This window comes from Gambusia affinis, linkage group LG01 (assembly GCF_019740435.1).
Source record: "Gambusia affinis linkage group LG01, SWU_Gaff_1.0, whole genome shotgun sequence".
Lineage (NCBI taxonomy): Eukaryota > Metazoa > Chordata > Actinopteri > Cyprinodontiformes > Poeciliidae > Gambusia > Gambusia affinis.
The window spans coordinates 29,741,608-29,768,779 of NC_057868.1; the positions used below are offsets into that span (position 1 = coordinate 29,741,608).

General features: G+C 37.9%; 1 protein-coding gene across 1 annotated transcript in view; it reads left to right on the top strand.

The window, feature by feature from the left end:
* The window catches only part of LOC122829525 (poly(rC)-binding protein 4-like), a 42,281-nt gene that overhangs the window by 11,827 nt on the left and 3,282 nt on the right, over window positions 1-27,172 (top strand). The window contains exons 2-12 of the mRNA XM_044114146.1: window positions 3,920-4,109; window positions 4,258-4,281; window positions 6,221-6,253; window positions 7,717-7,833; window positions 12,508-12,639; window positions 13,752-13,880; window positions 15,242-15,316; window positions 18,282-18,353; window positions 21,791-21,832; window positions 22,584-22,659; window positions 23,109-23,158. Of these exons, the coding sequence (XP_043970081.1) occupies window positions 4,002-4,109; window positions 4,258-4,281; window positions 6,221-6,253; window positions 7,717-7,833; window positions 12,508-12,639; window positions 13,752-13,880; window positions 15,242-15,316; window positions 18,282-18,353; window positions 21,791-21,832; window positions 22,584-22,659; window positions 23,109-23,158 (858 nt within the window). The 5' untranslated portion in view covers window positions 3,920-4,001. The remainder of the gene's footprint in view (window positions 1-3,919; window positions 4,110-4,257; window positions 4,282-6,220; window positions 6,254-7,716; window positions 7,834-12,507; window positions 12,640-13,751; window positions 13,881-15,241; window positions 15,317-18,281; window positions 18,354-21,790; window positions 21,833-22,583; window positions 22,660-23,108; window positions 23,159-27,172) is intronic.

The window sequence follows — 27,172 nt, forward strand, 5'->3', positions numbered from 1 at the left end:
ATATTTTTAACACTAATCGCCCTTTCTGCTCTCTGGTCTTCCAGAGATAAGAAAATGTGGGGAAATGAGTCTAACTTAATGCATTTGCTATTTAGCTCTTAATTATTAACCAACCAAAACTAAGGACAGTGTCTTCCTGTTACTTCCACTGGCGTAGCAGCCACAGTTGCTTCCAGCTGGAAGCAACACTATCTTCTTATTTCATCACTTCCTCAGAGTTTGTCCATTTTAGCCGTGAAGCTGAGTCCTGCTTAGTTCCTCATATGTCCTGCATTTAACATAACGGTTATCTAACCTTCCCCACTGTAGCACTGTGTTGCTTTGGTAGATAATTCAGTAGCAATCCTGAGTGTAACTTACTTAGTCAGCAAAATGATGAATAATTTCCACCTTTGGACATTTGTTTTTGTGTGTGTCATCACAGCCATGCTTAACTTGGAGTGCACCAGTTGACTACAAATGGTGACTCACAACTGGAGCTCACATGTAATGTGTTCAGTCAGTCAGAGCAACAAAAGGGTTATAAAGTCTGTGAATAAGGAGCAGGATGAGGATAAGCTCTCTGCCTTTCTTCTCCGGGTCTGTCTGCATTTTGGCAGCCTGCGCCAATGTCTGCACTTTGCTAATTTTCTGTTCTGAGTTACCAGGTCTAATTTAGAACAGAGGGCCTCTGTTCATCGCGGAACGCTGCTGCTTGGGATTCTGGAAATGAGGAGTTCAGAGGCTCACCGCCTTCACAGACACACAAAGCACATGCCTTGTTATCAACCCACGGAGATGCACATAATGATCCCTCCAACCATTAACTCCTAATACAATAAAGTGCTAACATTTTAGCCATGCCTTTCCGTGCCTAATGGAATTGAGTTAGCCCACAGGCTGCTCAAATGTGCTCTGCGATAACAGGAAGTTCAGGAAGCATCGATCAAGCTTAATGCCCTGATTACTTGGACATACATTAGTAGCTAAGAGCAAGAAAAGAAAAAAAAAACACTTATCTTGAGTCAAATAGTCGGATTTTGTTGGATATTTATGGGAAGGTGAAAGAAGATGAGTCTCAAAGTGGTACTCGAGTAAGACAGTCCAATAGGCAGGCCTTTCAGAAAGCAGAGCAAGGTCTATTCGCTGGAATTCACCCTGGCAAAGCGACACCACAGATATGTGCTTTAGAGCCGCATTGTGACGGCCTGGCATGTTGCTTTATTTCACGACCATGGCGGGAATATAAAACTCACAGGAAGTGTCAGGCTTGGTGACATCTTAAGAAAGATGCTTGCACATAAACTAAATAAATCAGTTACATAGTGGTGGCCTTGCTGCACTAAGTGAAAACAATAAACCTGCCCACGCACAGGTCTCTCGGGACCTGAATCTCATATCTAAAATAACAGCTATTTATTAAATGTGATGTTTTCGCATAGCTCAGTAGATGGCTTGGAGCTCCATAAAAACAGGCTCACATTCATCAGGCAGCAGGACTGCAGCAGTAGGCTGCAATACAGCTCAACTGTAGGCTGGTTGGAATGCATTTGGCAGACAAACAAGCAACTCAATGATTATGAGAGAAAACAATTATTTGTGGTTCATATGATCCATGTTAATGAAGGATTCCACTGTTGGCCGTGGACTCGTTTTATCTAATTATGTGAAACTGAATTGTGTTAGTCTGTTGTTCAATTAGTCAATCAAATACCTAGAAATTGTTTTCATTATGACAGAGATGTAGCTCTGAACAAATGCTGGGTTTTATAATGGCGCATGAACAGTTTTCAAGTCTCTAACTTGAAACAAGCAGTGTGACGATACACCCGGCTTATAACATTATACACAATAATCAGCTGAGGGAAACACCTGTTGTTTTCACAAATACAGACACCGTGCCAGGTTATCTTGTCGCAAATCTGAAAAAAAAAAAAACGCAGAACATTCTTGTGTTTTCAGACATAAATACAGCCTTTATAAATCTTAAAAAAGGACCTTGTTTCAGATAATGAATAAATCTTTTCATTTAAAAAATTTGATTAATTCGGAGGTTTGGGTGCAGCTTTGTTGCTCTAATGTTACTGAACCTGGTGTGTCTTTTAGAAATCAAGTGAACGCTGTATATTGTCACTGGAAGCCCTTTACTGTGTTATAATGTGAGAGTTTGCATTAAGGATAATTCTTTTTTGCTGTGTTTTACTCTTTTTATTTGCTTATATCTTGAATTCAACTCGGAATAGTTTTAAATCTGCAGGAAAATCAATAGAAATTGAATCTGTATGAACATTTTTGCAAGTAAGGAATACTGTCAAGGTTATGAAAGATAGTAGGCGTTAAACTTCTTAATAAGTTTAAATAGTTTTGTTTGTTTCACATCCTGCAATATATTTGAGTCAACAGTGAAGACCACAGCAGTGGTTTTAAACTAATAAACGGAAAGATTTAAACACTTATTATTTTTTTGTTTTCAATAACAACCTTTTAATATCAACCTGTTCTTGTTCATTTTGGGCTGTTGGTTTCCTTGAAGTTATTGGGGCCCAATAAAGTCTCGTCTGAGTTAAACAGAGCTGTTATTTAAAACCCAAACTGCATTTCGAGATAGATATTGGTTACATAAAGTCAACAGTAAGTCTGTGAACATAGCTAAATGCAGGTTCTGATTACTGTTCTCTTTCCATGTTCCCACTGACAAACATAAATCAGTGAGAACACAAACTAATTATACACATCTCGCTGAACATGTGTGCAGCCAGGTGACTCCCACATTAATCTCCACACCGAGTGGCACATGGCTGACACGCACAGAGCTCCTGCCACTGGAATCAGTACAGATGCTTCTCATTTTACTGCCTGATTATAATTTCTTTATGTTTTTTTTTTTTGTTTTAATTTGTTTTGATCTAGGCCACTTAGATGGGGCAGATAAAATCCAACTTTTGACTGAAGCTCTAAACCTGTTCACTTTTATCACTTTCGTCACAGTTCAAAATCTATTTGCATGAATCTGATCCACACATCTGAAGAAGAAAATAATATGTTGCTACTCTGTTGAGAAAAATAGCAATGTTCACTGTGGGAGAAACATGTTGCAGAGATACGGATAACTCTGGTATTCCCGGTTATACTCAGACTGGTTGGATCCCCAAACAGGAACACTGCTGACTCTGCTGGTGCCGCTGGTCAATATCCTGCACACAGAGTACCGTTCATTATGACTTTGCTATAAATATCTCTATTAATATTAAATCAACTTCGACTAATGAAGAAGTTCTACACATGAAACTGCAGCATGGAGTCTCAGAGCCTTTTGATTCTATAAATGTACTAAAATTTATCTTTGATTTGATGCAGGGAGGAGCAGCACGAACATCCATTTTCCAAGAACAACAATGCAGCCAGTAGTCTTAATGAGGCCACATAATGTTCAATAAATGATGAGCATGAATCATATCAAATCATGAGCAACCTGCGACATTTCAGTCTATCTTTTATTGCATTAATGTTGGTACCTATTGTACTTTTGTTCTTATTTGTTAATTACCAGTTATAACAAGCATCACATATTCAGATGGTCTGGACTAGACATTACAATTGTCATTGTGACTTTAAAAACATTTTAAATAAGAAAATAAACTTGACTATTTGCAAGCAAGAGCACCTTCCGTATTTATTTCCAAGTGTGCCTTTGAAAAGATAGTTTTGGAACCCTGGATAGCCATAGCCCTTCCACCCAGCTGAATAAATATGCTTGAATGAAAGGTGGGGTTATTTTTTATAGATGTGGTTTTGCACATGCTTGTCTTGGGTGCCAATAAGTGAGGAGGCTGTTGAATGTTTCTGAGTCCTTGAAAATCAACAGCTTCAGTGAAAAGCTCCCGTGCGCATAAATGAAAGCTGGGAACGTCATCATTTCAACTTTCATTTTCTCTCTTAGATCAGAACTGAAAGACATCGGCGAGCCAGAGAACAAGTCGTGGCCTTCGCTCGCCCACGTGACCAGCGAATGAGCCTTGTTCATGCGTCTCCCTGCGTGCCACTCCCACATCGTCATGAACTGTGAGCAGGACTTCGGAGACGGGGGCTTGGGAGTGACCCTCACACTACGACTGCTCATGCACGGAAAGGTTGGTCATGAATAAATGTATGCCGAAGGCCAGTTTGCAAACACTAGATTTGCGACAGCTTCATAAATAATAAATTTGTCTCCCAATGTTGGGTTATGCTTTTGCTTCTTTTATGGCTTTATTTAATTATTTGTTTCTCTGTGTACAGGAAGTAGGCAGCATCATAGGAAAGGTGAGGATTTTTCAATTACTTCTATTTGAACATTGTTAGAGTTAAAATCACTCTGACAGGGTTAATACTGTTTTTAAAGTGTTTCTTTCCTGCTGTATAGTCTCATGTACAAGAGAGGTTGGAAAAAAAGAAGGTAGAAAACATGCTTTGCTCATTTTTTCACAGGTGAAAAACAGTGAAATCAAATTGCATACATTTCCAGTCTAAATAGGAACTCTGCATGTCAACGGAAGTGTTTGTGTAACATTTCACTGCATCCTGATTCTGTTTTTATTTTCAAAAGTATACCAATACCCTCTAATGAACAGCTCTCGCTCTGAATATCCCCATCCGAAATATAATTGCCTCCATCCAAGCCTCTCTAGACCTCCTCACCAAGCCCCTTCCTCCCATAAAGCACCACAGTAATCCATCAAACAAAACCATTAGTCCATTGACCGCAAGCCTCTTGTTGAAATCGAGCGCCAAAGGCGTATTAGCGTTGGCCCCATGTGAGCACTTTTAGCGTCTGCCACGAAAGGTGTGTCAGTGGTGGGTTGCTTCCTTTGCTCCCCCCTGAGTTTGAGCCTCAAAAGACATCAGTGGGAGGAAGGGAAAAAAAAGAAGTGAATGCAGTTGATTGGAAAGAAAGATGTCACAATGGATGCAAAGTGTATGGCAGGAAACAGTAAGTCGGGGGGAATGGATGAAACAGCAGAGAGGAGAAGATATGAAGAAAGACGGAGATGAGTCTGGTCCGTAAAGTGCAGCTTGTCAGAGAGAAGCACTTGATGCGGAGCAGCTGAACTGATAGCGTACGTCTCCGCCCTTCCCATCTCTGGGGCGAACGTCTCGTCTCTTCCCCATCTGTAGACTACCAACAAATACACTGTAAATGTTAGATTTTTTTTCCAGAAACACAAACACTGACAGGTTTGTTGAACTGTGAGTTGATGCCTCTGTTGATCTTCTTTTTGAACAGTATCAGAGTGAAGATAAGGGAGAGAATAGTTTAGATGGACGTTAGCCCAAAAAACAAGTGCGATGGAGTAGAAGAAGCGTTCAAAGAGCCTGCAGAGGTTGTGACACAAATCTGTCATGCTGTTTTCCCTTGCAGGTGCTCAGAGAGTGGCAGTGTATTAAAGTTTATATACGTACGTGTCTTATTGAAAACAGAAAAGAGTATTGCACAGCTGTTAACCTACTGAGACATGAAACTGAAAAAGTTGTGGAAGGAAAGCAGCCAAGAGGTTAACTTTGAGATTCACAGCTCAGAGTCTATTAATGTCATGAACACTAGTAATGCATTTCATTAATGGGACATTTATGGAATACTGGCAAGAAAAAGGCTGATTTGTTGTCATATCCTGCATTTTACAGAAGCCATTTTAGGGCCACATCTGGAAAGAGATGCTTTGGTCATATCAGATCAAAATGCAACATTTTGATCTGATATGTCACTTTAGCCCTTCTAAGTGACATTTGTTTTTACATGTCAAACAGTATATCATCCTGAACAAATCTTAATGTTCACATCTCATTTTACTCTAATTTAGTCTTTTGGCAAACTTTTACATAACTTAATCTCGTGTAATCGAGGAATGTCTGTTCATGTCATTTCACAACTTATAATAAAAAATAAATAAATAGATACACCTAGCAAAATACCTACCTATAATGGAATGGAGTTAGGAATACCCTAAATATATATCACATAAAATCCCAGGAAAATACATACAAGTTTCTGACTAAATGTGAAACAGTTTCAGAGGATAGAGTTACTTTTACAAAGCAGTGTATTTCTGATCATGTTTATGCAGAGGGCATCATGTGCTGCAGAATGACTTTTTCTTTCTTCTGAATTTAAAGGCTTAGAGCTTGAGGTTTACTAAGGGGATGAATATGCTGTCAACGCTGAATCATGTTCATCTTGGTTTAAAGCTGCCCTTGTCTTTTTCAGAAAGGGGAGACTGTGAAGCGAATACGAGAGGAGGTAAACTATCCATGACTTTTGACCTTCTAAGTGACATTTGTTTTATAATTTGTGCTCTGACCAATGAAGACACATTTTCTTTTTCACTTTTAGTCACATTTTCATACTTTCCTTGACACTCAGTGAGCTGAAAAGCATTCCTAACAAATACATTCCTTGAAATTCCTTTTGGGTAATGAAAACACATTTTCAATCTAAACCTTTTCTCTCTCCACTCTCCCAAAGCAAAGCTCAACAAATCCCTTTCGTCTTTCCCTTTCCCAATTAAAGCAACCTCCCTTTTTCTCTCTACTAGTCCCCCGATTTCCCTCTTTATGAATCTCAAGAGTGCAGCCAAACTAATGCCGCTTGGTTAGCTCTCAGTATTAAGAAGTAATTAGACTGACACTCATGGTGGCATATTTGATTCCTTCACTACTGAAAAGGTTTAATGCTGTGCTTTATGAGGCAGAAGGATAAACAGAGGAACAGTGAGGCCATTGGATAATGCAGCTGTGCAGAGCTGCAGGATGAAGCAGTCAGCCATGGTAGCCTTCCAGCCATCCACTCAGGCAGTGTTGACCTTTGTTGCTTCAGTTTCTCTAAGAGCATCTTCCTCTGAACCCTGTCTTGAAACTTTGAATGACCTTAAAGCCAAAAGAAAAAAACAAACTTTCGAAAACCCAGACAAAATGTCCCAGGAGTCATAATTAATGGAGATCAGAGTTGCACTTAGTAAAATATCTTATACACTTTCATCCTTTATCTACGTTTGAAAAGCTGTTCAGGCCTGAACTCTACCACAAAGAAGGATCAGCTTAATTCAGCTGAATTTTCATGAAGGATGAAACAATCTTTAAAGTCTAAATTAGGGTTAATAAGCTGTTGCCAATCTTAAGTAGTCATTGGAGTACAATCTGGACAGGCTGGCAGTTTATCACAAGGCAACACAGAGGCACACAGGACAAGCAGACAGGCACAAAAAAATCACTTCTGAGGGGAATTTAGAGAGACCAATTTACCTAACATGCACAGTTTTGGACTGTGGGATAAAGCTTGTGTATCTGTACCTAATTTAGAAACATCAAACAACCTCAGAAAATCTTTTCTTTTCATTAGAATAATAATACTTAATAAAAAAAAACTAAACCAGAAAGAGGTGATTTGGATTATTTTGTATGACAAAAATAAAAACTCAAAGTTGTCTTACTTGCTCTACTTTCACAGAACTGTGCTTACTCTATGAAAATCTGAATTATTATCGGAAATATTATTATGGCGTCATTACATCAAATTCTGAGATGTAAGATGTAGATCAAATCCATCTTCTGGCTGCAGCGTATTATTTAACCTCCATTATGAAATCAGTAGTCTTACTCTCAGCAAGAAAGAAACGTAAAGATGTCTCCTTGTTTCTTTCTTTCTCGGTTGTTTTAAAGATAATGTTTGAAATGTTGAAATGGTGTCTGCCGACTGCTCCACAGAGCTGTGCTCGGGTTAACATCTCAGAGGGTTCCTGTCCGGAGAGGATCATCACCATCACCGGATCCACGGAGAGCGTTTTCAGAGCTTTCACCATGATCACGTACAAACTGGAGGAGGTTGGTGTGACACACTCAACATCTCCACAATTTACTGCTAATTTGAGAGAGATGAAAACAGCAGATCAATCATAATTCCAACCTTCTGAGGGGGTTTTATGAAACAAATTGCAATAAGAGCAGAAACCACTTGCAGTGAGACAATTAGGTTGTAGTCATAATGGTGTAATGAATAAAGCTAAACATAACAAGATATCATCTCATAAACTTCTTCCCTTCTTTCCCTCAAGTTCTTCCCTTAATGTGTTCTTAAGCTACCGATCACGGTCCAATGTAAAACATTAAAAGAAAAAAAGTACTATTTCAATATTTCAAAGCATTTAATGTGCTTGCAGATGAGATTGTATTGTAAACTGTGTAGATGCTACTTTGCAGCATAAAATACACTAAAGTTTATGATCGTCGTATGACTAAATGTTGAAAAATGTTGTAAATTTTACATATGGCTGACAGATAATGACAGATAACTTTTGACTACCAAACACATTAAGGTGAAACATTTTGAGTTCAGTCTAAAAAATAGTAATTGCAACTAATGTATACCTGCTGATGCGAGGTGATTGCACATATCTGATCTAGGCTTCCAAATCCGTAATGTCCCCTGGTGATTGTCTAGCACAACGTTAATTAATTTAGTGGAATCTCCTCTCAGCTAAGGCCTCACAGCAAAGTCTGACAAGAAAACAGATGCTCAGGCCAACAGCCCACAGTAAAAATACACACTGCAGGAGCACAGTGTAGTTTTCATTAAAGATCTTTCACATTCACCTCGTTTCATCCCTGAAACTCCTGAGTTTCCATGGCAATGCACTGGCCTACCCACTGTGTGCAGTTTCCACCATGTAGTTAGGTTATTGAATGGCTGACACCTTTCATTAAAAAACAAAGGGAACAATTAGATTGTTTTAGAACTGATTATTAGACGTTTTTTCTGTCTATCACAGCAGTGCAAGTTAATTTACTTCTTAGTTTGCTGGTAATTAACAATGTTTCAGTCATATTTTTGCAAATGCAAACACTCAATGACCAGAATCAACATGTCCCAGGTCAGGAATACAACACTCGTTAGTGTAATTTTGCTTCGAAAGCTAAATATTGCAGAACTAAACAAATTTACACAAAGATGTCAAAATTTGCACAAAATTATAGAGCCCTAATTAGCCTCTTTACACTTTAATGAATGCATGTGTGGGGACCAGCTTTACATTAGGAGAGCGTGTAAGGACTGCTGCCTTTGCTTTAAGAGCCTTGTTTCAACATCACATTGAAAAAGTACAGGAGTGTTCGACACTATTTAGATGTGGTGATTATATTTAGATCAAATCAAGAAAAGGATGCCCAAAGCCTGGGCGTCCTTTTCACTTCATTAGAAGTGTTCCTCTTCTAATGAGATGAGACGTCAAGAGAGCCCGATCCGCCTCACTAAATATAGCCATGAAGCACGGAGACACAAGAGGCTCATCAAAATATCCCTTTAAACTTAAAGTTCACAGTTATTAGAATTATTGTGTGATTTATTCCATGAGTAAAATCCCCCACAGCTGCACATCCATAACAGCAAACTGGTACCAACACCAACCACTGAGGAAATCCATTTTTGCTGGGATTTTGAAGGGGAGGCGTAATATTTGGTAAGAATTTATTTGTCGGGTTGTGAATAAGACTGTCATGACACTGTCATAAACATGACATAACACCTGTCACGAACATGAGTAAGTCTTCATGAATATTTATGACTGTTGTCATAAAGTGTCATTTGGTAAATCATGACACTTTTAATACAAAGTTGACATTATTCAAAATGTTATGACAACTTGACATTAACCAAGAAATCATGATCTGACATAAATTTGTTATAAAAGTATTACTGATTAAACTTTAACTTTAATAACATAAAGCTACATAATTTTTAAAGTTTAATAGGTAACACTTTTCTAACAAATTTATGTTAGATCATGATTTCTTGGTTAATGTCAAGCTGTCATAACAAAGACATTTTGAATACTGTCAACTTTGTATTAAAAGTATAAAAAAGAATAAAGTATTAAAAGTATTTAATGTGTATTAAAAGTGTCATGATTTACCGAATGACACTTTATGACAACAGTCATAAATATTCATTAAGACTCATGAATATTTAAGTCTAACTAGCTGAATAACACATGTTCATGACAGGTGTTATGTCATGTTTTTGATGGTGTCATGATAGTCTTATTCACAACCCGTCAAAGAAAGTGTTACCAAACATTTACATTTCAAATGTTGAAAGTGGAAAATTGTTCATTAAATGAAACATTTAACTCAAATATTAAGTACTTAGCATAACTAATAAGTTTGTTTTCAATTAGAAATGCAACAAAAACATACATACATTAACATTCTTCCAATTCTGTACATTGTAACTTTTAAATATTAACTTTAGATGGCTATTTCATCAGAACATGTTAACAGCTTCCCATAAGCAAAAAACAAATTTTTCGTATTTTGTGTTAAGAGCCAGGTTATAGATGTAGTTGAATTGTTCACACTGTGCAGCTGCAAATGGTGGGACACTTTAAGCTTTATAACTTTCATTAGCAATGCATTTCCATAGCAATGCATTTTAAAATATAAATCAAGCTTCAGATAATTAGACTGAATAAATATGCTCATATTTGTATCATAAAAAAATTATAAAACAATGTTTACAATGTGTTACAACCACTCTCTTTAATATGTTAGACATAGAGCAATACAGAGTAACAAGTAATTGTGATATGGCACAAAAAAAGGTCATAGTGCATTTGGATTCAGTTCCCTTTACAATGATGCCTCCGGAAAACTAAATGAAGTCATTTTGTCAGCGCATGAGAGGTTTGGTAATGAATAAAACAGCATCATGAGGACCAAGGTTAGACATCGGTAACGCTTAAAACAGAGTTGGGTGATAAAACTATCTCCCCATGTTGAAACATCTCACAGAAAACTGTTGTGTGTGTTATCTGAAAATAGAAAGAAAGGCACAACTGCCTCTACTAACAAGACCCAGACCAAAACAAGCTGCAGAAATTCCCAGCTCAGTCATGCAGAAAGACTTTTATAGAAGAGTGACAAGAAAAAAGACAGTGTTGATAGAAAGTCTCTCTCTCAACATAAGAACACCTAAATGTTAGAAGTTAATGATATATCAAACTTAAATAATGAAAACTAAAGATGTTATTATCTGTTATACTTGCCCTGTATGTACTTTGCATTGGTTCCATACCTAAATATCTAAAAATTCAGTTTTATGAGGCAGTTTTAATTTTGGAACAAAAATGACAAAAGCCATTATTCTAAGGTAAAGTGATGATATTATGTATCACTCTCAACTCTACCAAGATCAATGAGTGCATTTGCAAGACACTACAAGTATTAATATTTGCTGAATGAAAACATGAAATAATGCAGAATTTGCTGCTCGCTGAGATAACTTTTGCCTCAACTCTGGATTTTTAGAGCCCTATATGTGGTTCATCTTTTACCGTGCTGCATCACCATGACAACTTGCACAGGTTATGTTTGTAGCATGAAGGACCAACACAAATAAAAGCACCGCCTTCCAGCAAATCAATACTGCTGGAAAATAAGAGGTAAAAAATAAATCTGTGCTTTATAAGAGACTGATTTCTGTCTACCTGAATTAAACAGTAAGAAATTTTGAGAGTTTTTTTTTTTATACAAACACAATATTCACATCAACTAGTTGAAAGCTACAGATCAAACACTCCCAGTCTTCACAGTTTTATATCCTGTTTGTCATTTAATAATAAACAGCCAACATGTGTATCTTCTCCATTTTTACTCCAAATTTTAACAAGGTATTTGGTCCAGATGTATATATTATTTTTTTTTTATCAAGCAATGAAAATTAGAAATTTTTGATAAAGAGATTTGTTACATTTTTACTGTGAGTTGCATGTGATTGCAGCATTCAGATCCACTAGCAGTTGGTCTAGATGACTGAAAGCAGGAAGATAACTGCTGGTTCTAAAGAATTGCTGTCAGCTCACCAATTGAGCCTATTGATCAATAGGATTTAGAGTTGCGGGTCGGTGGTTCGTGGTCTGCTTTTTCAGCCTTTAAAATAAGCTATTAGCTGTCAGTCAGCCTGTCTCAGCACAATAAACAGGTGAATAATATTGGAAACAACAAATGATTTCGTACCCTTTGTTTCAAATAGATTTTTAACTAAGCCTCAGAACTAAATGCATAAGAAAATAAAAGTAGCAGCATGTACATATCACGATTTTAAACATACCATAAAATGCTCTGAAAACATAAAACAGTGTTTACATATATTTTTTAATTCAACTCTTTCAAACTGATCCTCCTGGATTCAGTCTCAGGCTGCAGAAATGAGCAGCACATTTTCTCCACAATCTTCCACGTGTTTACTGCTTTCTCTGTTGTATAGATTCCCGTGGTTTTATTAAACGTTTGAAATGTCATTAAAGACAACAGACAGGAGTGAAGAAGAGAAGCTGGACTCCTTCCCAGCCTCCTGGGAATGTCCCCTGTAACTGACAATTTATGATTCAACCGGCATGGATACAACAGACTTTAGCTATATTTTGAGGAATATATTCCTCTCACTTCTTGTTTTCTGCATTCCAATAATTATTTTGCGCTATCTTGTTTCCTCTTCCTCCGTAGGACCTGAATGCACTGGTGGCCAATGGCACCATAAGCTCCAAGCCACCAGTCACTCTTCGGTTGGTCATCCCTGCCAGCCAGTGCGGCTCACTCATTGGGAAGGGAGGCGCAAAAATAAAGGAGATCAGAGAGGTGAGAAATGAATCTATTTCAAAGAATATATGAAATATAAAAAGAGCAAATCTGCTCCTGGAAATGAGAGATGAAGGGTGTAGCTGGTGAGCGACCTTCCTTTTCATTTTGTAGTTTCCTGGCTAAAGTCCTTCGAGCATAGAGTCCCATGCAAATGAAGAAGTAAGCTAATAAAAAAGTCCTGCTTTTACACAGGTTGTCATAAAACAAAAATAATTAAAAAGCAAATGAATTAATGCGGTTACGGGCTGTATTGTGGCAGTTTTAGCCCTGTTGTCTGAGAGTTATTCACCCCAGACCACTGAGGTTCTTCCCCAACTTCAAACCCCTGACTAAGTTGAATAATCTATAAATCAATGTCTTGTCCTAAATTATAAAGCTAATTTTGGTTTTATCTCTTTGCATTTACAAACTTAAATTCTACAAGTCCAACAACTTTGAGTCATTGTGTCAAAGGCTAATAGCGAGATGGGAAAAAGCATCTAAGTATTCTGCCACTTACTAGTGGAACGGACTCTAAAATTATCTACATTTGTAGATACCCACATATGTGTATATTAATACTTTATTGATCATTTAATTACTGTGGTATTTGTCGTTGGACCCATTTTTAGCTTTGATTACATTTGCATTTTTAGACAATATACATAAAATGTTTATGCCTAAGTTGTATTTGCAAACAGAATAAAATAAACTTGCTTAAAATGACAGCATTTTATGAAACAGAGACCTTTTCAGAAAAGCACATAAAATATAATGAAGTTGCACTTTTAATGTGTCTGTATTTGTATTTTTGTTTTAAACATACATACATACAGTTTGGTATTACTGCAAATGGGTTTGTTTTTTAGCAAAGTGTTTAGCTCTTAAATGGTGCTTTTCATTTTTTTTTGTATAAATGAAGAATTCTTAAAAAGTAGAAAGACCATTCAGTAAATGCCAACAAAATTTATGTTTATTAACAACCTTTGCGGTTGGTCTCCTTCCAGGTAGGTTAACAAACTTATTGTTATCGGATCCAGTCGAAGCAAAGTGAAGCGCCACGGCAGAATGATCATGAATGACCTTATCTCCTCAATCAAATTGATCTTTGTATCCTGTAACATTTACAGAGCACAGGAGCTCAGATACAGGTGGCAGGGGATTTGCTGCCCAACTCTACTGAGCGAGGGGTTACGATATCTGGGAATCAGGACTCAGTAATCCAGTGTGTCAAGCACATCTGCACAGTAATCCTGGAGGTAGGAGGCGTACGGTTCCTCTCTTTGCTGACATTTGTGAAAGTCTTCCTGCTGCAGCAGCGGGAAGGTAACAACTGTTCTTGACATGCAGGTTAGAGTTTCACCCCACAGCTTCTAGCTCCGCTGCTGCAGTAGTTCACATATTTCTCGTTGGTTGCATGACCTCTTTCGTTATGTAATACTCCTATGAGTGTGTTGCATTGATGCTGGCGCAGCCACAGTAAGAGTCCTTGTGTAGTGGGGGTCGCACAGTTACAAAAGAGCAAGCTTCTTTAATGTTAGGACTTGTTGTACTGAAAACAGGACATTACATGGAGGGGGCAGACCTGCCACTGAGGTCAAAGCTTTATCTCCTAAAAGACAGAAGTTTGCTCACAGAAAATAAAGTGACCAGCAGCACATGCTGTACACTTCTATAGACAACATCTCTCTTGAGAAAATTGACAGGGCAGAAAAAGAGAAAAAAAAACACAAAACAACCCCAAGCCTGGTTTTCTCAATGTGTGTTAATGGAGGTGCACAAGCGGCTTTTTGTTTTAGCGCTGCAGCTGGACCTGGCTGACTAATTGCTGGTTTGAACCAGTTTTCTTCAAAGGCTTGTAACTTTCATTAGGATTCTGTTCCAGCGGCATCTTGCTTTTGGCTCCCAAGACTTAAATTATGCAAAGTTATACAAAGATTTTATGACTGTTCTAGATTTTCAACTCAAAAGCGCATTATCAACACTGCAGAGGCCTTATAAGATGTAGACTATCATGTACACTTTGTAATCTCCTAATTTTATCTTGAAATAACTTTGTGTCAGTGGAAGCTTAATTCAAGCAATAGGCAAGCCCGTCCACAACCTCGGTGTGTGTCACATAATAAAACACAACTATTATCAACATATAACATTTATTCTTATAGTTTGTGGCAAATGTATTTTTGCTAATTTAATTCAAAAAGTGAAACTCAGACAAAGATTCAAATTGGCAAAGCCTGTTGGAAAATGAAATCAAGGAAGCATGAGGAGCTCAAAAACAAATTACATTTTGAGGTTTCAATTGCTGTAAGCCATAATCATGAACTTTCTGAATTGAGTTAATGAAATAAATACATTTCTCTAAATTGTATAATTTTAGATGTATTTGTACATAGTCAATGTAAAACAAGACAAAAAAAAAAAAAAAAAGAATAAAAGCAAATACGGCAAAGACAGATGCTGAAAACATCGCTAATATTTTTAGGCTTGTCTTTATTTTATTCTTTTAGAATTATTATTTTAATCAGTCACTGATTTAATGAGGTTCATGTTTAGAGTATAACTTGATGTTCCCTTTGCTAAAGGTTTCAGCCTCTGATTATTTGTTTTCTCTCCTCAGTCTCCACCTAAAGGTGCCACCATCCCCTATCGACCGAGTCCCTCACCAGCTACTCTCCTTATTGCAGGGAACCAGGTTAGACATTTAAATATTAAAACTGGTTTTAGGATGGCTTCAAACTGTAGTTTTACAAAAAAAGTGTGAGCCGAATAATTCCTGAGTAGAGGAAATGATGCAGAAAGAAATATAATTATCAGTAAAATAAATTTGACATTTAAATGACTACTTCTGTTGTATTTTATTTTAAGAAGTCATAGCTAAAATAAATTATAAGGAGATTTGTTTCTTCTTATGAGGTTAATTAAATTAACATATTTTAATTTAATGAAAATAAGTTGACTTTCTTGTTGTCACAATATTTCACCAAAATGAAAAATTCCTCATCATGACAGAGGAAACTAGAAGATTACCAATAAGTTATTAGTTGACTTGTCCACCAACACACCAACAAAATGCCTGCTACAAAAAAAAAAAAAAAAAAAAAAAAAAAACAGAAGACAGGGAACTAAAATAACTGTCACCATAAATCAGCTTAAGTGTTTTCATCTATGAGGTATAAGTTATTTCTATTTTAAGTTTCATTTGTAGTTATGTGCACTACGCTTCAAAGAAAGGAAAAAAGAAAGAAAGGAAAAAAGAAACAGAAAAAAGAAAGAAAGAAAGGAGAAAAGAAAAAATAAAGAAACAAAGAAACAATGGGAGAAAGAAAGAAAGGAAGTTCAAAACTTATGCCTGTTATTTTTATACTTTAAAAAGTTATGGCATCTTTTTGTCTTTCTTTGGATTTGTTTATTGTTTAGCAAATTATCTGCTTATTACTGTGGAAATCCAGGATAACTACTTGGAAATAAAAATCTGCATTTCAACATTATTTTTCTTATTTAATTATATCAGAAAAAAGCCACAAATATAATAAATCTCATGGGGGATTGTTGTGATGTATCAAGGTACGGTCAGGGTTTGTTTGTGGAAGTAAAACATGGCAAACATGAAAAGTATTTCTAGTACTGAGTGTCTGGTCCTTTGACTATTGAGAAACAATAGCTTGCTGGAGGCACAGACTCTGATGAAGTTTTAAATTGTTCTTAGCCGCTAACATTTTACTGTGACATATGTAATGTGCCAGTTTGAGGCTATGACGCTTACTGGAAATTGCGTGTGCTGCAAACAACCATCCCCCACTGCGAAGAGAGAAGTGCTGAGTTGAACGAAGCAGTCGTTAATATTAATTTGATATTTGGAAGCGTGGCCAACATGGACTGAACAGCTTTGTTCAGTTTGTCTGCTGACATTGCAAACTGCAATCCTAAAACAACGCAGAAGATCAACATCATTGTTCACAACTCCTCCTTCTGTTTGGGGATTTTCCCAATTGAAATTCAAGCTGTTAAATTGAATTCAATGGGCAAAATCCCAGATGAAGCACTGAAGGGAGATAAGAATCGAGTGGAATTGTGTAGGAAGGCAATGACCAGGCTGAGTTTTTCCTAGACCATTTGCATGGTCCATTTTTTCTTTTTCATCTGTTTATTTTTTTGCTACTCCTGCTGTAAAGACAAGAATCCTATTGAAGGTCAGTCGTGGGAGCCTGAGTGGATTTTGCATGTGTAAAATGACTGGAGCTCTAAAGATGCTGTTGTTTGAAAAGGGGCAGACACCCTCAGACCACCTTCCCCCCGTTCCCTCCCCGTGGAGCGAATCACAAGATTAGCAAGTGAGGCTGGAGGCCTGCCGTCTCCTAAGGATGTAGCAGCAGCCAAATATTCTGCATAGCTGTCAGCAGTTCTGACACTGTTTGTGCTGCTTCAGACTCGAGTCAATTTACAGAATGGCTCTGTGTTTTTGATATTCCTCATAATAGGCAATAAAATTAAACCCGGGGCATGGGGCCGGTCACTGAGAGCAGGCTTTAATGAAAGCTGTGCCGTGATAAGGATGCATAAATCTCTGAGGGAAATGAAATAGGGTGGGAAAGGGTCTATGGAATGAGTCATAGACCATAAGCTTGTTACGTGTGTAAAAGTGTCAGAAATGCAGGCTTGAGAGGCTATCGCGGACCAAATTTGATCTGTGGCAACAGCTAAAAATAAGCTAAACATTTTAAGCTTCTATTTATTATTCACACATCACATGTCATTCTCAGGACTTGTGGCTAGTATGCACAGATTTACTTCCACCCACTTGCTCTCCAAGCTAAAATGTTTGCAGAGTGTTGCAGGCATGACAATATGGTAACCTATACATTGGAGTGCAAAAGTATTTATTCCCCTGAACTTCTTCACTTTTTGGGAAGTTAGGTCCAGAAAGCTTAATGTGCTATAATGGGATTTGAAGTGATAGACCAAAACAAAGTGGCACAAAACTGTGAAGTGGAAGAAAAATGTATAAGGGTTTCAAAATAAATGTGCAGAGAGTTTGTGTTTTTAGTCCCTTTCACCTGATACCCCAATAGGATCAAAGGCCTTCAGCGGTCACCTGATTGGTAAACAGAGTCCAAAATTAAATCTCAGTGAATTACAGCTGCATTAGATAATATTAGAGCACAAACAGCATAAAGAAGACCAAGAAACATAGCAGGCAGATCAGGGGAAATCTTTGGAGCAGATTAAAACTGGGTCAGTTTCTTGAACATTACAAGCTTTACATTTTTCACTGAACACTATTTAATCCACCATCAGAAAATATTAAACATACAACACAACTACAAACTTAACTGTCTTCCATCTAAACAGAAAAAAGACATTACCCCAAAGAAGCAGCCAAAACAACCATGTTAACTGCAGAGGAGCTGCAGAAATCCACAGCTCGGGTGAAAGAAAACTGACAGAACCACCATCAGCCATGCACTCAACTATTCTGGCCTTAATGGAAGAGCAGCAAGAAAAAAAAAATGTCAAGACCTGTTTGCATTTTGCAAAAAAATAAATATTCCAGCAACATAGAACATTAAAAAATTTAGCAAAATTCAACTTGTGTGAATACTTTAGTATGGCATTGAAATCTCTTTTTGCCTCCCTCATTTGTTTCTGTGCCCTTTTAGGTGTTTGACGCATCAGAATTCGCCCCCCACCCTCTTTATTCAGTCACCCAGGGTGGCCTGGATCTCCAACAGGTAAGTGGACTGATCCCTGATGTGCAGTCTGTGTAACATGTAATATTCTCCTGAAAATCTCTTGAATAAACCTGTCTCTGTGGGAGCCAGCCTGTTTCAAGCACTAGTCTTTAAACTCCCCTGTAGAGCAGAGGAATGAGTGTTAGCTCTGTGAGGATCTGAGTGATGATAGAGAGCACAGCTTGTGCTGTAGGTGCGCAGAAACACAGTCCAACATGCGGTATGAGGCATTAAAACCAACAGCTGAGCGTAAAGCTGCAGCTATTGTTCTTGCCTTTCATAGGAGCTATAAGCAGTGCTGAAACCTGATGCCATTGCGCACCACCACCGCAGATCCACCATGTCTTTTTTTGTCCCGCCAAGCTCTGCACCGCAAACATTTCGGCTTTAGGAATATTCGTCCCATGACAGCAGAAGAAGCTGCTGTTAGATTATCAGCATGGTAAGGGCAGCCTCTAGCTGAGGATAGTAAGATCTAAACGCTCGACACATTAAGTGGGTTTGTAAATTCTAACAATGTTCCATGAATTTACACTGTTTCTGATCTTCCGGATTTAGACGCAGCTCTCATGCACTGATACAGTTCAAGGATGAGCTCTCCTCTCCCATTTATGACCGTATAGGATGGACTGGTAATAGATTCCAGACTGCTGGCGTCAGACAAAATTGAGTTAAGCTAAGTGCTGTCTGGTAGGGCCATAACTGTAATGAGGGAAGGATATAAAGACACCCCCTTAATTATTCAGATGGATACATGCATCCATAGATCCATGTTTTACTTTTCAGCTGTTGGGTGGTGTCTTGAGTTTTGAGGCTTCAGCTATTGTTTTCTGTAGTTCACCTTTTATTCAGAGATTTCTATCTAAATGTATCATTTTGCTTTCTCAGCACTAAAATCTGGCTGTATTCATTTGTCAATGATCAAGTGCAACTTTAATGCTTCTGTAGCAATGTAGCCCTCAGAAGCAGAGTTCATTAATTAGATCCTGAGACATTATCACCATATAACCACAGTCAACTAAGAATGTCATTCTCAACCTCCCTGAATGTTTCAAGGCGATTCACTAAAAGAACAACAAAGATAATTTACATTAAACCTGACTTTATGCACAAATGTTCCAGTATTGTATTATTTAAATATCACAATTTGAGTAGGTTGGCTAGAGAAATCTTACTAATGTTTATCAGCAAGATTGCTATTTATTAAAAATTCAATTTATTGCTAACAAATAGCATTGGTGCTGTAATGACAGACATGCAAATTAAAACTGAGCTTGACTGGAATAAGAACTCACAATGGAGACCATTACATAATCAGTCATCTTACAATAAATGTGCACGTTTTTGAGAGGTCTGTTTAACCTGGCTCAAATACAAGACCAGAAATTTAACATTATTAAATTAGTTGACTGATGAATTCATTGTCTTCAATTCTCTGCTAACAATTAATTTTATTTTGATAAAATTTGGTTCTGCAGTTCTTTGGAATTAGCACTTTCAACATTTCTTCTCCCTTGACAACTTTGTTTTCCCCTGCATTAATTTTTTAATATTTTGCTTTTATCAACTAGAGATTATTTTCTCAGTAATGTGCAACATTTTGCTGCCCCTAAACAAAGACATTTCTAAGGAGTTTTTGTATTACTCTGAGTCAGTAGAAGATGAAGCCGAACACACAGTGAATCTACTATTTCATCTGCTTTTCTGCCATTTCATCCAGATGTTCTCCTTGGCCTTATCTAGTGCAGCTTTATCTGATTCAGTGAACAACCTGCATCATATGCCAAAAAGCACTCCAGATTCCAGATTTATCCTGCTTTTTGGAAAACCTCTTTGAATGTTCTTTGGATTTCTTTTATGGAGTTTTAATAATAATTTGCAGCAAACTTTGAGCAGAATTGTCTCACTGAGCTATCAAGGAAATCTTCTGACCATGGTACTTTTTTTTATAATGTTGAAGACAAGCTGAACCAGAACATAGAGTTATGTGATTTTCTTCATGTTCATTGAAAATGTTTTTGGATAGTATCTTTTCTGATCCTTTTCAACAGCTTTGTTGCTATGATATAAACAGTTAGTGTTCAGCCATTTCTTGTTCGTTTATTTAATAAGACTAGAACCTGCATTGATAAAACATATGCTATGCATATTGCTTAATATATTCTTTCAATAAATATTTAAAAACATATAGACTGTAATCTTTTTATAACGTTATGCTGGTTTCAAAAAGATAACCGGCAAGTTAGTGTTGCCAGTTATCAAAACAGGAAAACACCATAGCCTGCTATGCTAACCATAGCATGGTTAGCATAGCATAGCTAAACATTATTAGTGTTAGGACACAGTAACTGTAATTCAGTAGCATATGATTCTGGTCCAGTTACATTAGGAGAACCAAGAGCAAAATATAAAGCAAAAGCTTGAGTCTCACTCCAGAAGAGTGGAATTTGTATATCGAACATGAATCAATTTCAAAGGTTTCTTCCTTCTATAGTACATTGAAAATGCACACATTAATCAATGAGACACTGTTGGCTTCACCAGGTTTGAAATATGTATGCTTTTGGGTGCTTTTTAATATACTAAACTCTTCATAGCTACAAGGACAGTTATGTTTGTGTAGCACGAAGCTCTAAAAAATGTAATAATCTCAATATTCTGTCCATTTGCCTGACAGGCACACAGTTAATTACAAATAACTATTTCCTTTATTTTAATATGGATTTCAGTAAAAGAGGTGGGGAAAAAATATTTATTACTTCAGATTAGGTAACTGGAGTTAAACCATAGTGATAAAAATACATTTGGATAATTTTTTTTTTCGACCCATCTCTGCAGTAATGGTACATCATGCACCACAGTGGATTATTATTATTATTATTGTGTGTAATATTTGACATTTAAGGTGCATTTATTTTGTAACATACCCGTAGTAGAACTGGTTCAAAAGATCCAATAATATATTTTTTAAGTGCACCCATAAATCCATCATTGTTGGAATAAGCTCTAGACCCGGTATAGAAATGTCTCTATTCATATGTGTAGATTGTCCAGGAAAACAGAAAACAGCAGACAGAGCAGTTCTTAATAAAACTTTAATAAGCAATTTTTAATGCTGCTGGCAACACAACTCAAATACTATTGACCTCTATCATGGCAACAGCACTGAAAAATACCCAGAAAGGACATTTCCACACTGAGTCAAACAAAAGCTAACAGTTGTGTCTGAATCAATCAATGAACACAAGAATGAATTTATACTTTAGATTTATCCAATGATTGTTTCTTTTTAGTGGAAATGCAGCCATCTGGTTCTTTTTCTGCTCTATGTTATTTGGCAAAAACAGCTTGTATTCACTGAGAAGCACTTTCATTAGGAAGCTGCAGATTTATTGCCTGTGTGACGTTTTTAACTGATGCAGAATGCTCTGTTACAGGCCTACACCTTGCAAAATCAATATGGCATTCCACATTCAGAGGTATGGCTGCTTCTAGAATTGTGATTTAACTAGACATGGGCCAGTTATGATAACAAGTTATACAGAGGTTTTAAAATGTTGAGTTTCAAAACTGCTCCTATTGTCCTATTATTGATGCATATTTAGGTCCTTTGTTAGAGAAAGTATTGGAAGGCATGCTGTAGAGTACTGCAATGCTGACCCTCAATTCTCTGTTGGTGGTCAGCAAATTGAAGAAACTTAATCTCACACTACACGGCATTGTCCGCAACGTAATATCTATTCTTCTAATAATTATCTGACCACTAGAAGCCAGCACTTCTTCTTTGTGACCACTGTCATAGCTGACTACTGAATTCCACACTCCCCATCCTAATGCATACACACTATTCAGAGTGCATCAAAAGCAACACCTATAGATTAAAGACGTGACAGGACTTGATGTTCCACAAATTGTCCATTTCATCACATTTAGACCTGAATTGTTTTCAGTATACTAGCAAACGTAGGAGGACAGGGAAGAATGTGACAGCTGCTTTATACGCAGTGTGTTATATAATCACTGCAGCAGTAGGAATAATTATTGCTTCTCCCTTTTGAAGCTGTAGCTAATTAGATCATGTAATTCATGTTTTAGAGGAACAATGAAAACATACTTTTAGCCAAGGAATCTAATTGTGAGAGTATCACAATGGCCCATGTCTGAATTTTATACAACCTGTTGACTTTGTGGTTCACATGTCTCTGGTAAAAGTTCTTCTTTGTTTTCCAGCTGGCCAAGCTGCACCAACTGTCCATGCAGCAAGGCCTGAGTCCCATTGCCCAGCCTGCCTCGACAATCATGCCTGGTATGTGTTATTAGTCAGGACTTCTCTTGATTGTGCTCCATTGCTCTGACACGTCCTCCACTGTAACCATATGTGGCTTTTTTAACCAGCCCACAGTTATGGGAGGTAAAGGATGGCTGTTATTAGCCGAGCTGATTTGGAGCTTAGCCAGTTTGCTGGGAGGAGACAAGGCTTTGTAGCTTTCTTGAACCCGACAGCCTGACTGAGAAAGTATTATGTGTAATGATATGTTCTGCAGTGTCAAAGAACTGGGAGGGGGGAGGGGGGAGAGAAGGTGCCAGGTTTAACATGGGACTATTAAAATGGAAATGGCTAAATATTTATAAAGTTTTTTGCAGCACGTCAGGGGTGGATTGCGCAGCTTTACAAACTAAAGGAGCTCAATTTTTATGTAAAACCTGTGATATGTTGGTTTTATTCTCTGAATGCTTATATTTTCTCTCTCTCAGGTTTGGACTCAAACTCTCAAACATCTCAGGAGCTTCTTATTCCCAATGATGTAAGAGAAATCCACTTGTTTTTTTAAGTGTCGGTATTTCCACATCCAGTCCTCATTTCACATTCACATAGCTCTGCAGCAGGTGATGAGATGCAACCACGGAGATGCTGCAGTGTGACTTCAAAAGAGATAAAAGCAATGTGGGCAACTCACTAATTATCCCCTCATTATCCTAACCTCGGACTACGCCAAGGTTAAAAGGATTTTTGAGCCGATATGGATCCGTTTTTACATTGTTGCGCGGGCTGCACTTGCTGTGTCTTAGACTCACTCCCTTGAGTGATCAGTGAAATCCTCTCATGTTTCCTGACCTACTTAGAAGCTGTCTGCTGTCAAAACAGCCAATAAGAAAACAGAAAGAGAAAGATCTGTTCCCTCTTCACTTGCTCAGCCTCCGCTCGGGTTTGATGAGCAGACTCTCTGATCTCAGAGCAAAAATCACAATGAAATAATCAGTCCAGCGATAGGCGTGGCTGCTACGATGTCAGTTCTGCTGTTACATAGCTGCATCCTCCAAACAATAAGAGAAGTAAATACTGCAATGAAGCCTATGAATATTTATCACTCATATCCTAAGAGCAAAATGCTGAAGAGTATGTTAAACAATATGGTCTGTGTTTACAGTGTCTTGCAAAGGTATTCCAAGCCACTGAGCTTTTTTCACATTTTATCACATTAAGCTCAAAAGTCGATGTATTCAATTGAGATTTTATGTGGTTGACCAACACAAAGTAGTGGATAATTGTGAAGAGAACGGGAAAAGATTCATGGCTTTTATTATTTTTTACAAACAAATATCAAATATCTAGTGTGTTTCAGTCAGGATGCTGGAATCAGATATTAATCTTTTGGGGAATATCTCTAGCAGCTTGTTTTGCCCATTTTTCTTCCTTGGAAAATTGCTCTGTTTCAGTCAGATTGCATGGAAAGTGCCTGTGAACATTGATTCTCTACTGGACTTGGATCTAACATATGAATATGCTTTGATTTAAGTTATCCCATTGCAGCACTGACTGTAATTTGGTGGTGTTGTCCTGCTGGAAGGCAAACCTCCACTCCAGTCTCAAGTGTTTTCTAAACTCCAAACATTTTTCTTCCAAGACTGTCTTGCAGTTTTCCCCATCCATCCTCCCACCAACTGTGACACTTCCTTGTCTTTCATGAAGAAAAGCCTCCCCAGAACTTGATGCTGCCATTGTCTTGTTTGGGGGTTTTGAGTAGATTGTGAGGGGAAGGGATTTGTTTGCCGCAGGTATTCCAAAAAAAAAAAGAGAAAATATATAAGAGGAAAAAAAGCGTCTGACCAGAGCTCTGTTCGCTCTGTCTTTCACTTTTGGCTTGTGGCAAACTAAGATGAAGACAGTTTTCTGTAAACCATGAGGTTCTTCTTGCCACTCTTCAGTAAAGAGTATCAATCTGTCTAATCTGTCTTTTAGACAGATGCTTCCACCTGAGTTGTGGCCTTGTACATCTCCTCCAGAGTGAATGATTAAGGCTCTTCTTGCACAGCCTGTCAGTCTGTGGTTGACAGGCTATCTATCTATCTATCTATCTATCTATCTATCTATCTATCTATCTATCTATCTATCTATCTATCTATCTATCTATCTATCTATCTATCTATCTATCTATCTATCTATCTATCTATCTATCTATCTATCTATCTATCTATCTATCTATCTATAGATATGTGTTGCTAGGTTTGAAGTCGTGCTGCACTGAGTAATGCTCTGTCAGATGTTTAAAAATTGAACATTGGTTTATGTCCTTACCCTTTTTTAAACTTCTCTAGAACAATATTCATGATTTGTCTGCAGTGATTCTTTTGTCTTCATGAAATTGTTTGTTTACTAATCTTTTCCTTTGTGGAACATTTGGACTCTTTTTACTAAATATTTGACTTCTGTAGGTATCTCCACTGGATTTTATTTACAGGTGCCATATTTGGGACCTGAGTATCTGTGCAGCTTTGTCTTGCCCTATTGAATAAAGTCCCGTTGAAGATTGGGAGATAATGTAAAAAAAATGTTAAAAAGTTTCAGGGCTATCAATACTTTTGCATGGCCCTGTGTTCACACTATTGTGTATTTTTATGGCATTATTTAGCAGGAGCAATGACAAATCAGCAACAGACATAATTTATGCCAAAGTCAGAAAAAAATAAATGAAAATAGAACCATTGTTTTCATTTTCTGGATGCTGTGTAGGATATAGCTAGATGCCTTAATCATTTCTAAATAACCAGCAGGTCCTTCGTTACCGCCTCTCATCCCCAAAGAAACACCCACATACCAAACAACACAATGTACCAGAGGACCGAGGGAGTCCAGCGCGGTACGTGACAGGGACAGCTGTGAGCTCCAGCCATTGTTCCAGAAGAGAGGACTTACAGCCGTGACTGAGCCTCCTCGGCCCGCCGTAAACCCCCCGCTCCCCCATCCTCCTCAGGGCCGCACAAACCCAGTCTGTGATCGCACACTGAAGCCCTAAAGGAGGCTTACATGTGTGCACACACACACATACACGCAGGCTCACAGATGCGTTCAGAAACTGCTTACACCCAGTCAGCATTGTGCTGCTGTGTCTCTGCGGAAGAGGGGAGATTTAGCAGGAAGAAAAATGGTTGCACCCTTCGCCACCCCATCCTTCTTTCTGTGTCCTTTTTAAATGAATGTCTCAGCAGGAACTCATCGATATATAGGCCACAAGTAGACCAGAGGCACCGTGCGGCGTCGCTTTTAACGAATGCAATCATCTGTGAAATCACACCTGCGTATATTTGGATTCTCTTTTTCTCAGGTTGTTCATACAGAAATGATAACAGTATGAGGTCATGAACACCGAAGCAGGCAAGCTGATGACAGCTGTATGCTATTGATAGCCGGTGGAGATTGTTGCTCTCAGTTAGGAAGAGGCTTTATCAGCTATATATGGTCTGTGGCGACCATTGTCTGTAGTGTTGCTCTTTGGGCTGGCTGCTCTCTATTCACCCCCCACCTGATTGAGCCAATAATAGCCAGGCAAAGTCGCTCTAGCGGATTTTGGACCGCGGCGCTTACTTGTCAGGAAAGAAATGAGAAACGCAGACGAAAGAAATCCAGAGTTTGTGTGTTACACAAACACACAAAGTCAATGGTCAATAAGCATCAGCAGCTGTTAAAACTTGCCACACACTCATCCTACAAGCATTTCATTGCTGTCTACCTCAGTTGCTGTATATTTGCCTACATAAACTCTGCTGCTTGAGCACCTCACACCTGCACTGGAGTTCATTCGCAGCCGCTAACTCCACTCCCGCTAAATATCCATTGTCACTAAACAGCCTGGGGTCCAGGTGGGGATGACTGAAGCAGAACAAAAGCAATAATGTTTTTTTGGGACGCAAGAGAAGGTCTGGTCGTTGTCTCTTCTGCTTCCAGCAGAGAGAACGCTCAGGCCGACGGGAACAGGAACGTATGGTATGCACTTGAGCTATTTTCCCATTATGTTTTTCCATTAGTGCAGAGATGCATCAAGCTAGTGTTTGTTTGGGAAGTGATTTGTTTGGGAAGCCGTCACCACTCTGAGGAATCAATAACCTTTTAGCTGCTCAGATTAATGAGAGGCAAATGTGCCTCATCCCGTCTCCTTTACCGTTATTACGCAGTAGCAATTAAGCCAGACCCCGGCAGGGTAGAAAAGTGCATTTGACATTCATGATGGATGACCAAACAACTAAAGAGCAGCAACCTAACTGCAATATTTGAATTTGTCAGCATCATGTCAGCTAAACAGAACTCCTGGTTTTTCATGGCTCGCTGTTTTTGTTAACAGTAACTAAGAGCATGTTTCAGTCAGAAAGTTTTGTTGCTGAAGTAATGTATGTATTTATATTTTGAATTTTTTCCCAACTTATTGGCTATTTTGGTTTTTAAGATATTTGAAGATAAACACAGTCCAAAAGGATAGAGCATCTAATCCATTATATTTTACTCAAGTAAATAGTCATCCAAAAATTTATTGAACTTAAAGTAA